This window comes from Equus quagga, chromosome 10 (assembly GCF_021613505.1).
Source record: "Equus quagga isolate Etosha38 chromosome 10, UCLA_HA_Equagga_1.0, whole genome shotgun sequence".
NCBI lineage: Eukaryota > Metazoa > Chordata > Mammalia > Perissodactyla > Equidae > Equus > Equus quagga.
Window position 1 is genome coordinate 41,592,306 of NC_060276.1, and position 15,667 is coordinate 41,607,972.

The 15,667-nt window shown below is 35.7% G+C and overlaps 1 protein-coding gene across 7 annotated transcripts in view; it reads left to right on the plus strand.

Annotated features, from left to right (window-relative positions):
* The window catches only part of ZMAT1 (zinc finger matrin-type 1), a 188,170-nt gene that overhangs the window by 151,957 nt on the left and 20,546 nt on the right, over positions 1-15,667 (plus strand). For 4 of the 7 annotated variants that reach the window (XM_046673921.1, XM_046673920.1, XM_046673915.1 and 1 more), the window contains 4 exons: positions 8,520-8,626; positions 12,614-12,715; positions 12,793-12,967; positions 14,558-14,842. In XM_046673921.1, coding sequence (XP_046529877.1) covers positions 8,522-8,626; positions 12,614-12,715; positions 12,793-12,967; positions 14,558-14,842 — 667 coding nt within the window. In that variant the 5' untranslated portion in view covers positions 8,520-8,521. The remainder of the gene's footprint in view (positions 1-8,519; positions 8,627-12,613; positions 12,716-12,792; positions 12,968-14,557; positions 14,843-15,667) is intronic. The other 3 variants (XM_046673919.1, XM_046673916.1, XM_046673918.1) reach the window with 3 other exon arrangements.

Below are 15,667 nucleotides of genomic sequence, written 5' to 3' on the forward strand. Positions count from 1 at the left end.
TGCCATTCTAAGCATTTTTAAGTGTACAATTCAGTGGCATTACATATATTCATGGTGTTATGCAACTTTCACCAGTTTTCATCTGCAGAACTTTTTTGTTGTCCCAAACTGAAATTCTGCAACTGTAGGTCATAGTTCTGTTATATGACCATGGTTCTCCACTCTAAAGTAAACTTTTCTGTCTAATTTCTGGAAAATAACATATTTAAAAGTTATTCTTAATTTATTAATAGTTGACAACCTGAGGAAGTACAGTTTATTATTACCACAGAGCACAACATTGCAAAGAAACTTTACCCTCTTATATTCTGAGTGTAAATGAGACCATTCTTTAAGCATTTGTTTTATCTTTTCCATATATTATCAGTTTGAGCCATCACTCCATTATCAGACTTATTTTCTCTTCCCATTTTGAACCTAGTTTGTGTGTGTGTGAGAGAGAGAGAGAGAGAGAGAGAGAGTGAGAGGAAGATTCACCCTGAGCTAACATCCATTGCCAATCCTCCTCTTTTTTTTTTTTTTTTTTTGCTTGAGGAAGATTAGTCCTCAGCTAACATCTGTGCTAATCTTCCTCTACATTGTATGTGGCATGGCTCCACAGCATGCTGATGAGTAGAGTAGGTCCACACCCAAGATCCGAACCTGTGAACCCCGGGCCACCGAAGCAGAGCACAAGGAACTTTAACCCCTCAGCCATGGGGCCAGCCCCCTGAACCTAGTTTTTGACAGTACTTTCTTATTCTCCATTGCTTTTGTTTTATGTTAAAACGTGGAGGAACAGTATCAGCATCAGAAATACCTGCATGTTTCAAAGACAGTATATCCCAGTCCATATTTGAGAGCACACCATTGTATCACTAAGATCTCCATACCAAGCTGCACTAAACTGAGCTTTGAGTATAAAATTTTGCTCCCCATCCATATCTTTTTTCCAAGTTTGTGATAGCATACAAAATTCAAATATATCAAGGAATGAAAAACAGTTGACAAGTGCTCTGCTAGGAATATTAAAACAACATGCCTAAGATTAACTGGGAGGTATTTACCGTCTCATGTTCAAAGAAGTTTATTTGCTGCAGATGAGATAAGAAATCACACTTCACAGCATTCGGTATTTTGTCATTTGATATTCTAATGTGTAATCTAGTTATATTTTTTAACCCTAGCTCTCCTAACTTTTAACTAAATTTAACTAATTAGATTGGTATATTCATTGTCAGGGAAGAAAACTTAGCCACTTATACTTAAATTATGACCAAGATAATACCCTAATTTGCTTTTAAAAATTCTTTTTGATGCTAGCTATAATAACTAAAACATTATACTTGGTAATAGAAATACTGTGTGTGTTTTTTACAAAGAAATATTTGGGAGAACTTGCTTTAGGGTTAGGACATAGACAAGGAAATGCAGATAATGGAACAATAGGGAAAGAAATATTGGGATCTTTTGAATTTTTAGGCCCTTAAAACCTGTACGACCTGTATAGCTGCTTAAAACTACAAATCATCTTTTGTGTTTTCTGATAGACATTATTTGGGAGCAGCTAAGATATTTGGGTCCTTATGTAAGTACCCTACCAAAATTTTGCTTCTGTGTGTATTCCTATCTAAAATACAATCTTTTCCCATTGATGACCATCAACCCATATATAGTCGAGTACAAAAGAAACTTCAGAAATGGAAATCTGAAAAGTTGTGATATGTTCTTAGTCATACAGTTAGTTAATAGCAGTGTAAAAACTATAATGCAGTCTCTCTCATTCTACTGCTTATAACTCTTACTGTTTTTGTAATTAAGAATCAGTATAAACCCATATTAAACAACCAACCAATAGAAATACATCAGTTTCATATTCTAACCAGTTAAAGAAGAGAAAAGACATGGAGAAAGTATAAAGAAGAAAAGGAAAGAGAGGAATATACAAATGTCCAAGTTTATTTAGCTATACCTTGGTCCCAATTCCTACTAGAACCAGTTCCTAAGCCTCAGTTCTTTGCAAGAACACTTTAGTTCCTAGCATGTAGTGAGTGCTCAGTAAACAGTAGTTCCTGTCCTATCCATCTTCCTCACAGCCAATGTCGTTTTCTCACCTGACCCCTAATTTAACATGTGCTCCCTGAGATTGGCCTGTCCTCTGGGCCTTCCCCCTAAGACAGGCTGAAAAACACCTGTACTATCGCCAGTTTCCTCTCCTACTTTCAGAATTGACTATAAGCCATTTATTTCTGAGAGTCCAAAAATCACATCTCAAATAGTGGGGATGGGGTAGAATGAGGTCTAAAGTAACATTTGTTTAGCATCTCTTGTGACGTGGACGTATGTTTCTTACATACAAACCTAGAGAGGAAATTTCTCATTCAAGACTTTGGCCTTTTTAAGAACCAGCTCTCAGGGAAATCTTGGGCAGACTTAGATTTGAATTCTAGCTCTGACGCTTATGAGCTGTGTGACTTTGGGCAAATTGCTTGACCTCTCCAAGCCTCAGGTATCACCTTTAGAAAGTAGAGATCATCACATTCACATTAAATTTAGGGCAAATGCAGCTAGAGGAGAATTTGGTCGTCTGGAGTGACCGCTGAAAAACAATACCCATTGTATGTGATTGTTCTCAGTAAAAAGCCACCTTTCACAAGCCTCCTGTTAACAGATTCAAGATTTTGAAAGGTCAGTATGATTGGTAGGATCTAACAAGGTAAAATTTAAATGGGGCAAATATATGTATATATTGGGTCCGTTTTGGGATCCAGAAGTTTCTGTCTATATAGCTATATCCTGAAGGGACTGAGTTTAAACAGCTCCAGGTAAAAAAGAAGCTTACATTTTAGTCAAAAGTCAGCATAGCATGAGTCAACAGTATGATGCGACCACCAAAAATGGTGAAGCTATCTTACGCTATATTAATAGAAGAGAGATATTCAGAATCAGGAGGTGGATATACATAACACTACTGAACTGTACACTTAAAAATGGTTAAGATGGCGCATTTTCTTAGGAGTTTTTTTACTATAATTTAAAAAAATGAGGTGATGATCTCATTTTATTTGTTTGTTGTTATTGTGACCCCATTAGGGTGATTGTGTTTATGTCACACTTTCTGAATGGCAGCAATTTAGGTAAACTAGTGAGAGGACTAGAAATCATGCTGCATGATGGAAGTGAGATCAATTTGCAAAAAGGCTAAAGAGAGAGGGAAGGAATAAAGATGTAAATGGTTCTCTTAAAATATTTAGGGATTCCCATTTTAGAAGAGGGATTATAGAACCAGGACCAGTAGAAGCCCTAAAACAGTGATTCTCAAAGTGTGGTCCCTGGATCAGCAGCATCAGCATCAGCAGGGAGCTTTTAAAAAATCTATGTTCTTGGAACCCCATCCCAGAACTACTGAATCAGAAATTCTGGGGGTGGGGCCCAGTAATGTCTTTTAACAAGCTCTCTAGGAGATCTGATATATACTGAAGTTTGAGACCCCTACTTAAGGAAAAAGTTTCAGTTCAACAAAAACACATGAAAATTTGGCAACTAGAAAGACAGCAGTGATTCTTAACCTTCACTGTGCAACAGAACCACCTGGGAAGCTTTACAAAACAAAACAAACAACAAACTATGAGTGAGAACCAATCCCAGAGATTCTGGTTAATTGCTCTGAGGCGGAGCCTGAGCATTGGTATGTTTTAAAAACAACCTAGGTGATTTTAATGTACAGCCAGGGTTGAGAACTACATTGGTGGAAGGTTGAACTAGGATAGCTAGGTTGGCTGTTTAAGAGATTACTTGGGGACTCTATTCAAAAACACAGATTCTTGGGCCTCAACCCTGGAGATTTAAATAGATTCGAGGTAGTGCCAAGAAATATTTTCTTTTTTTTTCTTTTCTTCCTTCCTTTCTGTTTTTACAAAAACCTCTTCAGGTTTGACTAAAGAACCGTTAGCTTGATAATGATACTTATGTATACTATGTCTAGATGACAAGACCTTTTTATTGGTCAGTTAGTTACCAAATAGATATTGGACAGCCATTATATGTAAGGATCTGAGCTTGGCTTGTAGGGCAGTGATTCCCAACATGGTTGATCATCAGAATCACTTGTGGGTGGATTGGACCACCTACAGAGATTTTTATTTTAATTCAGCATGTATGATTTTGAAAAGCTGTGTATGTGAATATGATGTGAAACCCTGATTAAGAATGATTTTTACAGGAAGAATTGTTCCTGAAATTTAGAATGTAGATTTTATCATCTTTGAATTGATTAGGAAAGTGTGCTATTTAAAGAAAATTAGGGTAAATCCTTTTAAGTACATTTTAATGTGCATCATCACTCCGATATCTTCTTTTTTAACCTCATATTTTTGTGTATTTTAATTTTTGATTCACTAAAGTTAGAACATCAACACTTTCAGTATATTACACCCACAGAGAGAATTTGCCATTGACAAGTAATTGTAGGTGAATTTATTGGATGTAAGGTCAAGGCTCCACTTCTTGCATCAGGAACAACATTGCTTAAGCTTAAACGTAATATCTCTAAAGGTTTATCATATTCATAGCCAGTTCTAAGCTCAGGCTCTAATACCCTATAGTTTTGATAGATATGCCTCTATATTCATTCCTTCCTTTCTGTGCCTATTGCCTCTCTTCTGGTTTAGGCCTCATGACCTCTTGCCTGTGACTGATGCCTAACTCATATCCCCATTTTTAAGTCACTTCTTTTCCTTTATTGAATGCAATTAAATCCAAATTCCCTAATGAAGCCAATTATGATTTGGCCTCATTCCAAGCTTTCAATTATTTCCCTTCATACTCTTGCCTCCCCCCAAGTACCTTTATTCCACTCTTTTTATCTGAATTTTGCACATCTTTTTTTTTAAGATTTTATTTTTCCTTTTTCTCCCCAAAGCCCCCTGGTACATAGTTGTATATTTTAGTTGTGGGTCCTTCCAGTTGTGGCATGTGGGACGCCATGCCAACGTGGCCTGACGAGCAGGGTCATGTCCATGCCTAGGATCCGAACCGGCGAAACCCTGGGCCACCGCAGTGGAGTGCGCGAACTTAACCACTCGGCCATGGGGCCGGCCCCTTACACATCTTTTAAAGCTTAGTTAAAAACCTGTTTTCCTCTCGAAAACTTTTCCCAGACTCCTCAGCAGGAACACACTATACCTTATATCTTATAATACTTAGGCTATTTTGATCTTGAGCTGATAGTTCTTTCTATACATAACTTCCTTACTAAATTGTAAATTCTTCGAGATTAGGAATTATTCCCTTGCTTTGTCATTTCTAACATATGAGACAGTTATGTTAGTATAATGGAAAAAGTCAAGATAATACAAAGTTCATGCCCCACCAAATAACTCATGTGACAAGTTATTTTGATTTCAATGAATCCCAATTTCCTAACCTTCAAAATGTGGGAAAAGCCACTAACCGTGCAGAATTATTTTAAGGACTAAAGGGGTAAGCTCTAATCTTGTTTGACACATTGAAGGCCTTCAATAAAATGCTCATTCTTTTTTCTTATCTCTTTCCAAAATGTCTACCATACTACTTTGAGACTAACCTCGATGAGTATTAATAAAGCTAAATGATGTCCAAAGGCATTGAGGGCCTGAACTGGGGTAGTATTATGGGAAATGAAAAGGAAGAGATGGATATGAAATAACATTATAAACTAGAATTGACATGAAACAGCGATTTTCTGGGGGGAAGAATGGCTGAGATTTTGAGCCTGAAATATTATGCCATTTAATAAAGAAAAACAGACCAAGAACTTGTTTTAGGAAATGAGTCGAAGGTAGTAAGTCTAGGCAATACTGTTCTAAATGAAAAGTTATAGGGGCACCAGTAGCTTCATGGGCTTGGTGGAAATTATCTGGGACACCAGTAATGAAAGGCTGGGTTAAAATACTCGGCCTTGATATTTCCCAACTTGAGTGTCAGTTTCAAACTTTGACTGTTAGAAGTGGGGGAATCTGGAATTAAAAGTTGATCTAGGAGAGAAATAAGTGTTAAATATTAGGAATTCTTGAATTTCTAAATTAGTAGTTTCCTTTTTTCTTCTTAAAGGAAATTTTCCCTCGGTAATAAGTTATATTGCCACCAAATTATAATATTTACTTATTATTGAAGATTTTAATAGGAAGTTCAAGATCTTACCGCTATGCTCAGATTGCATATACCCATCTTCCTCAACTTAATATGGAGTTATGTCCTGATAAGCCCATCATAAATTGAAAATAACACAAGTGGAAAATGCATTTTTTTCTTTAGATTTTTAAAATTTTCTTTTTCCTTTTTCTCCCCAAAGCCCCCCGGTACGTAGTTGTATATTCTTCGTTGTGGGTCCCTCTAGTTGTGGCATGTGGGACGTTGCCTCAGCATGGTTTGATGAGCAGTGCCATGTCGGCGCCCAGGATTCGAACCAGTGAAACACTGGGCTGCCTGCAGCGGAGTGCGTGAACTTAACCACTTGGCCACGGGGCCAGCCCTGGAAAATGCATTAATACACCTAACCTACTGAACATCATAGCTTAGCCTAGGCTACCTTAAATGTGCTCAGAACACTTACATTAGCCTACAGGTGGGCAAAGTCATCTAACACAAAGCCTATTTTGTAATAAAGTTTTGAATATCTCATGCAATTTTTGAATACTGAAAGTGAAGAACAGAATGGTTGTATGGGTACATAATGATTGTTATGTGTGTTGTTTGCTTACCCTTGTGATCACGTGGCTGACTGGGAGCTGCTGCTGCTCAGCATCACAAGAGTCTGGTACCACATACTGCTAGCCCAGGAAAAGATCAAAATTCAAAATTCTGAGTACGATTTCTGCTGAATGGGTATTGCTTTCGCACCATGGTAAAGTTGCAAAATTGTAAATCAAACCATGGTAAGTCGAGGACCATCTGTAGTAGTAAATTCTCAAACAAGGGAAGTCCTGAAATACATTTTAGTTAAACTCTTTGCCTTGCTGATTTTAAAGTCAAAGTTAGATAAATCGTATATTTGAAAACAAAGTAAAAATAATTCTGAGGGGGTACTATATATTATAGGGATAATTTTTAACTGTTCATCAAGTCATTTCTGACATGGTCCTAGTTACAGTTATTCTTATCTTGAACATGCAATTTTTTAAGTAAGCCTTCTTAGTCCATACAGTGGTACTGAAAATTAAGCTTAGATGAAGATATGCAACATAACTCTTAAATAGCTGTAAAGATTGTAAAAAGGAAAATCCTACACAGTTTTTACAATATTGAAACAAGACAGTTGTACAGAGAACAGTGATAAATTTTCTCCCTTTGTTCCTTTTCTAGCCCCACTTCCCAAAATTAAGCACTTTTAAATTTAATTTACATATTTCCCTATTTTTATATGTGGTGTATATTTAATTTTTATTAGTGTTGGGAATTGGATGTATTATATTTATTCTACAACTTTTAATTCATTTAATATATCATTGGCGTTTCTCCATGAAAGTATGTGTGGTATCAGCTTATCCATTTAAATAGCCAAATTTCAAGCAAAAATTTTTTTTTTGGAGGAAGATTAGCCCTGAGCTAGCTACTGCCAATCCTCCTCTTTTTGCTAAGGAAGACTGGCCCCAAGCTAACATCCATGCCCATCTTCCTCTACTTTATATGTGGGACGCCTGCCACAGCGTGGCTTTTCCCAAGCGGTGCCATGTCTGCACCCGGGATCCCAACCCCAAACCCCGGGCCCCCGAAGCAGAATGTGCAAACTTAACCACTGCACCACTGGGCCGGCCCCACAAGCAAAATTTTGATGTTTTGTAATTTATACCCAAAGACAAACTAGTAACTTTGGCAGAATACATTGCAGCTAAGAACTTTAGATAGAAGTGTGAACCTCAAGTGTAAAAGCAGAAAGCTTTGGCATGTGTTATTTTTTACAGTTAGAAACACTATAGCATAATTTCTAGATGTTAGTATATGAACATTACTTCACAGCTTTTAGGGGGCTTGTGTGAGACTTGTTTGGCTAGATGGGTATGCTAGTGTTTGTATAGCAACGGAGGATGTTTGCCCACCATGGGCAAAGTTCGTTTATGGTTCCATATGATGTTTAGATAACATTGAAGCCGTGGCTCCGGATAAGTTTCAGTCTTAAAACAATGCCTTTCTTAGGACTATCTACTGTAAAACACAAAATTCCAGGGCTAGGTCTTTTAATCCTACCTTTCACTTTTGGTGCCCCAAATCATTTCCTGAAGCTCATGAAGTTACTGGTACCCCCATAACTTTTCATTTGGAGTGCTAACAGTATTGCCTAGACTTATCATACTAAGTAAATAACTCTTGCCATATCAGACATTAGACATAATATGCCCATGTTAGATTGCATACTTGATAAGCGAAAAACTATTACTGTAGCCTGACAAGCACTCAGATTTGACGTGGTATATGAAATAATATATGGTTGAAGAATGAAAATGATACTTCTAAATATTCATTAATGTGATATATAGTCTCACTTCCCTTTATTTTATTCATAGATATGACTTGGAATGAACAGGAAAAGGCTGAACGTTTTACAGATAACTTTTGTAATGCATGTGGAGTGGTGCTGCAGTTTGAATCACAAAGGATTTCACATTATAAGGTAGGTTAAAAATAATGGGAATAGAGTGTAAAGGTTTTTAAATGTAGCAGGTAGACTTCATATGTTATCTTTTTTGATTTTTGCAAGAATCCTAAGGGGTGAGTAAGCACATGTGTGTGGTGATAGATTGTAATTAGTCTTTGGGTGGTGAACATGATGCAGTCTACACAGAAATATAATGATATACACCTGAAATTTATATAATGTTATAAACCAATGTTACTGCAATAAAAAATAAAAATAAAGAATCCTGTGAAGTAGGTGGTATTATTTTCCTTTGGTGGATGAGGAGACTGGCTAAGAAAGGGACAGTAAATTACTAGCTTAAGTTTGGGGAATTCAGGTTTAAAATTAGTCTTTTTGACTCCAAAGCTTGTTTTCTTTTCGTCACATCATTCTGCCTCTCTGTATCCATCAAACCACTATATCCTTCATGTCCTTGTGGTAAATTTAAGGGAGGTGTTATAAAGCTTGAGTAGGAAACTACTAATGTGAATAAGGGATAATATAGAACTCCAGAGTCTTCCTTTACAGTAAGTGAAGGCTGTAAAAACAAAGTGAACCAGTCTTGCACTTGACTTAGCCACATGTTTTTAGGCACAGAACCATAGAATTCTAGAGCTAGAAGAGGGAATGTTTAAGGTTCTTACTCCTTTGGTTTATTGATTAAAAAACAGACCCAGAGGGATAGTGATTCTCCATAGCAGTCATTGGCATGACTAAGCTTAAAAATGATTTCTTCTGATTCCGTGTTCAATATTCTTTCCTTTCATTTGATGTTGCCTCCCATTTCTACATCATGTGATGAGCTATTGGATTTCTTTCATATCTGATATCTGGGTTACCAAAAGTACTAGATACATTTACTTAAAGGAAATATAATACCAGCTCTACATTTTTAAACACTTCACCTCATTTTTCCCATTGCTAATCTTACTGGCAACTATATTTCAGTCCTTGTGTTGATTGGGATTCAATTACTATAATTACAGATAGGGAGTTCATGTTGGCTATGGATTGAGAGGACCTAGGTTCAAGTCTTAACTCCACCATTGTTGTGTAACCCTGGACAAGTCACTTTACCTTTCTGAGCATGTTTCTTGAACCTGAAAAATGGGAGTGGTAAAATCTCTCTTACTGTATTTGTGGGAATTAAGTGAAATCACATATGTGAGAGTGCCTAGCACATCTTCAGACCCCATAGCTCGCAGATTTAGAGTTAGCAAAGGGAGATGCACTCAAGGGGCTCTCTAATAACTGAGGTTGAAACTGTTTGAATTTAAATTTGGAAAATAGCTTTTTTATGGGCTTATGAAGTACTATTCAGTGTAGAAAATATACAAAAATACGAGAAAACAAAAATCGATCATATTTCTGTCACTCATAGGTAACTGTCATTTAACTTCTCTTTTGCTTATATGGTTGCAGTATGCTTTCTGAGTGTGCAGGTGCACACACACATTTTTACAAGAGAGAATTGTATATGTTGTTTTGTACTTGTTTTTTCGTATAAGAGCATATTCTGGACACTTTTTCCTTTCATTACATCTTTTTCTTTTTCTGTAATGTTTTTATTGTCTATAAAGCATTATATTATGTAATGTTGTAGCATATTTTTCAATTTAAATTTCAGTCCAATCTGAGGGTTTGGTGGTTAAGCTTGTTAAATCATCAAATCAAAACTATACATGACTTTCCATTTATTTGAAAGTGTTTCTGTATAAATATTCTACTTGAAAAGGTGATTTTTTTTCTTTAGCATACAGCTTGGTTAATACTATCAGAATATCTCAGTGTAGCATTTATTTTACATGTAAAATAGGACAGTACAGCTGAAATTTTGAATTTTAATGAGGTTACACTTATTAATATTTCCTTTGTATTTATACTTACATGCTTAAGAAACCATTCTCTGCACTTTTGTCATATAGATATTTCTCTCTGTTTTCTTCTAATACTTTTAAAAGTTTCATTTCTTATGTTAAAGTGTTTACTTTGTTTGACAGCCCATCCTTGCCCCACTGATTTGTAGTGGCGCCTCTATCATATACTAATTTATATATATATATATATATATATATACCCGTATATGCTTGTTTTGAGGCTATTATTCTGTTTTATTGTATTGCTCAGTTTGCCTGTCACTATAGTAATTTCATCTCATTACTATAGCTTTAAAATAAGTCATGATATCTGGTAGGGAAAATTTATATGACAAAAAAGCATAATAAAGTTAAAAGACAAACTACAGATTGAGTGGTATTTATAACCTATATAATTAACAAAGGATTAGTATCTAGAATGTATAAAGAACTGTATATCAATTAGAACAAGAAACAACCCAATAGAAAAATGGGCAATTGATATGAATAGGCTCTAGAAGAGATATTCAACCTCACTAGTAATTATACAGGAAATGCAAGTTAAAGTGATGATGAGCTATCTTATCAAAACCATCATGCCGGCAAAAATTAAAATCTAATAGCATTTAACACTTCAACAGAATGTAGGAAGGTAGAAACACTCACATATGCTGCATTTGAAGTTGTGAACTGCTTCAACATCTTTGGAGAGAAATTTTATAATACCTATTAAAATTGAAAATCCTCATACCTTATAAGCTAAGAGTTCTACTTCTAGGTATCTACTTTAAAGAAACTCTTGAACATGTATTTTAGGAGATATATTTACATATTTTCAGTGCAGAAATGCTTGTAATAGCAAAATGAGCACAAGCATCACCGCCTTCACTAGGGGACTTGATGGGTAGCATATAGAGTGGAATATTAGGCAGCATGTAATGTGAATGGACTAGAGCCTATCAATATTGGCAAATCTTAGTAATATAATACTGAGTTAAAAAGAGAAAGTTGAAAAAGATGAATAGAATGATTACATTTTCATAAAAAATTTTAAATGACACTAGTATATAATACTATTTATGGGTACATGCATATGTAGTAAAAGAATAAAAACATGAAATGATATAGACCAACTTTAAGATAGTGGTTACCTATGGGAAGAGAGAAAGGAGGAAGGGATTGTGGGGTGAAGAGATAGGACTATATATGTAAAATATTACCTCTTTTAAAAAGGATATCTGAAAGAAATATAGCAAAATGTTAACATCTATTAATCCTGGATGGTAGCTATGGGCTTCGGCTATATTATTTCCTGTGCTTTTGTATTTGATGGATATATTTCAGAATTTAAAATTCTGTATAGAGAGAGTGATTGCCTCATAGTTGCTCAGGAATGTTAGTTTCCCTTGTACTTATACCAACATTTTGGTTATTCTTGTGTTTTGTTATATATTTATTCAGAGATTTTTTCTAATATATTTAACCTAGAAGGGTTCATTTCCTCAGATAAAAGAATTTGAGAAGTAAGCAGTGCAGGGCTGATATGACAGCTCCATGTCATCATCAGGGACTAGGCATTTTCTGTCTTTCTGCTTTGATGACCTAGCTTCTATCCTCAAGATCCCGCATAGTCCCAAGATGACTGTTGGAGCTGTGACCTTTACATCTTAATTCCAGAAACAGGAGGGAAAGTTAGAAGAAGGGCTCATCTCCCAGGCTGTTAAGGAGGCTTTCCAGAAATTCCACCCAACACTTTAGATTACATCCTGTTGGGCAGAATCTAGTCACATGGTTACATCTTGCTAAAAGGGAGGCTGGGAAATGCAGTCTTTTACCTGGGTATATTGCCCAAGATGTGTAACTAAGGAAGAAGAAATTTGATATTGGGCAGAAACTAGGAGTTTCTCTTGAAAACAAGAACCTAAAAGTTATTGGCCTCTAAATTATAGCATTATTTTCATTTTAACTGAGATTTAGAGATTTGAAAGGATGTGAAGCTCTTTCATAAACCTGATGTACACTAAATCTATTACAATTCACAAGTGCTGTCCTCAAATTCAAAGAGGTGTAAATTTGGGGTCCCTCTGTTATTGAATAAACAAAGTTATATTGTATCTTTTTTCAGAGTGAAAAACATGCTCAAAATGTTAGGTTTTATTTTCAAATGCATGGGGAACAAAATGAAGTGCTTGGTAAGAAAATGAAGATGGATGTTAGGAATTTTCAGGTAAGTGGCCTATGTTGATGTTGTAATTCTAAACTTTGAGTTATTTAATGTTTCTAACAAGATTGTGCTTATTTCAGGTGCATAGGAATGAAGTAGTGGACAGAAACAAATTTTGTGATCTCTGCAACATGATTTTTAGCTCCCGAGTTGTTGCTCAGTCTCACTATTTGGGGAAAGTCCATGCTAAAAAACTGAAGCAATTAATGGAGGAACATGATCAGGTATCTCCATCAGGATTTCAGCCGAGGATGGGTAAGATTACATTCACCTCTTTAGCTTCAGTACAGGGTCTTTCTATCATTTTTTTCTGACTCTGCCATCCATTTTTTATCGGAGAAACTTTCACTCCAGGGCAATAACTTGATTCTTCTTCTGCCCCCTTAGTCTCTTTCTGTATTCTTGTCATTTAATATGGAGATTATAATTGCCAGCTGAATTTTAAGAAATAGTATGACCTCTCCTTTTTGGTTTATTAAATCCAAATAAAAGCAAGTGATTTGCTATGCTGCTGTAAAGAAATAACAATGAGCAGCCTGAGCACTCCAGTTTCTAATCAAATCATAAAATCTTAGCCTAGTCTTACTTCTTCCCCTTAGCATCTATCTCAAACTTTTTCTGCTTTAGTACTTACCAAAACATTATCTCATATGTGTGTTCAGACCAATGTCTTCACCATAATATAGTTATGGTACAGCATTTACTAAGTATAACTGTAAGCAAGAACATAAGTTATGAAATCTCCTTCTACCCTGATAGCTCATTCCTTTCTCCCTGTGAATATAAAGAAAAAGTACCACCAGCATCATCAATCAGTAGTTATTGAATAGTTATTTTTTTTGTGCTAGATTCCAAAGATACAGAGAACTATAAAACGTTGCCTCTTTCTTCTTTCCAGTGATGTTGGGCCACCAGCAAAAGAGAAATCTGACCCAAAGATCTCACTTCTGGCCTGAGGTGGCAGAGTACACCCTGGAAAACCCAACTTGTATTTTGAAACATTTGTGTGCTAGAACAAAAATAAGATGATTACTCCTCTAGAATAAATAATTTACCACATTTTCACTAGCTTCAGTCCTTTAGGAATAAGGCATGCCTGGCATGGAAAATTTACCAATGTTAATTTCCAACTCATGGTGTAGACCTCATCCAGCATTAAAATGTATTGTTTTCTTAATAAATGAAACCATAATTATTTTTAAATTTATTCTAGTCTCTCTAATTTTTGTATATTTGTTTTTCTGCCTGCCAGTCTAAAGAAAGAATCATTGTGCCCTATAAGAGAAAACATCTTAAAAAGCGTTATCTTCCAGTCCCTAAAATTCATCAATTTGGGCTCAGAATGGAGACTAAATGAAAGAGCTCTGAAATAACTGTAATTGTGGAAACTTATAATTTTATAGCCTGAAACAACCGCATAAATTTTATTTTGAAACAAACACCACAAATCTGGACTAAATAGATAACTTACTGTGCTACTCAAGAAAGACACCAACTTAGAAATTGGCACCATCTGTTTTACCCTCACTGATTTCAAGAACCATACTAGGACGGCTCTCACGCTTTCATTGATTTTTAAAATGAGTATAATTAGGTAATGCCTGATGCTGAACTTTCTTGCCTGTATCTTTGTTGGGGAAACTTGGTGACAGACTTATATTCAAATTTCCATTCTCTCAGAAGGAATTTGTTTTTAACCTGAGTACCTTTATCCAACAGCTCTGTGTGGAAAAAGTCCAAAGATAGTGGGTTTTTAAAGAATTCTAAGTTTCTTTAATACTTTATAATGAATACAACTCTAATAGCTGAACACATGTTGATCACTTCTCATTACAACTATTTCAGCAGGTGTGCGTATTACTACTTCTGCAGAGTCAACTTTTCTGAAGCCCCATGCTGTCAAGCCTCCTCCAGGTGGGATTAAAGACAAGACTATGCCTTCCTCTTCCAGCACTGCTTTGGATTTGAATAATCCAAACAAGTATTGCAAGCTCTGTCCTGCTTCCTTTAATAGTCCGTTAATGGCCCAACAACATTATGTTGGGAAAAAACACAAAAGAAGTGAAGCTAGGAAGAAGTTTGTAGACAAGATAAGAGAGAAACCTCTTCCAGCAAAATCAGATGCAAATGGTAAACAGTAAAAATATCGCAAAACTCTTTCATAGGAAGTCTATATTTTATAATATATAGTGGTTAATGTATATACCATTTTATTCTTGTTGAGCAGGAAGTTGATAGTACTCATGGAGCACAGAATTTTAGATAAGTGAGGACTTTGGAGTCCATCTAGTTTTTTCTGTTGGTTTTCTAGAAAATGAGACCCAGACGATTTAGATGACCCTTGTTAATTACAGAATCAAATATAGGTGTTCCCATGGTTCCATGTTATATCATAGATACAGAAGGAAGTTTTTTAAATTAGTATCATTTGGTTATATCATTCAGTCACTATGTATGGCTAAAGTGTCTCTTGGGGGCCAGGCTAGTCATTCTTGGGAATACAAATGAGGATATACCATTTTCCCTAAAGGAGCAAGTGTATAAACTTGTTAGGTTAGTAATGCTTCATTGCAAGAGGCTACAGACATGGATTTTTGTGTACATATTTTTGGTAACCAGAGAAGTGAAACATCATGGTTCAGAAAAGTCTTCATAGAGGAAGTATATGATTAGATTGGTAGAAGTGGGAATAAGAGAGGATGAACCAAGGAGCCAAGAAAGAGTTGTAAGAATTCAGGCACAATAAAGATTCTGATCCTGACTGGAGTGATCCACTTGCTCTTCTAACCATATTTTTTTTTTTCATTTTTCCCCCACAGGCACCTTCTCACTACTAGTGTATTTTATTCCCTTTTCATATTCTGTCTTCCACCCACTTCTTTTCCTCCACTCACTGTTATTTTAAAATTCTTTCCTTACTAGACCTTTTTGCTTCCTGTGAAATGTTCATTACTC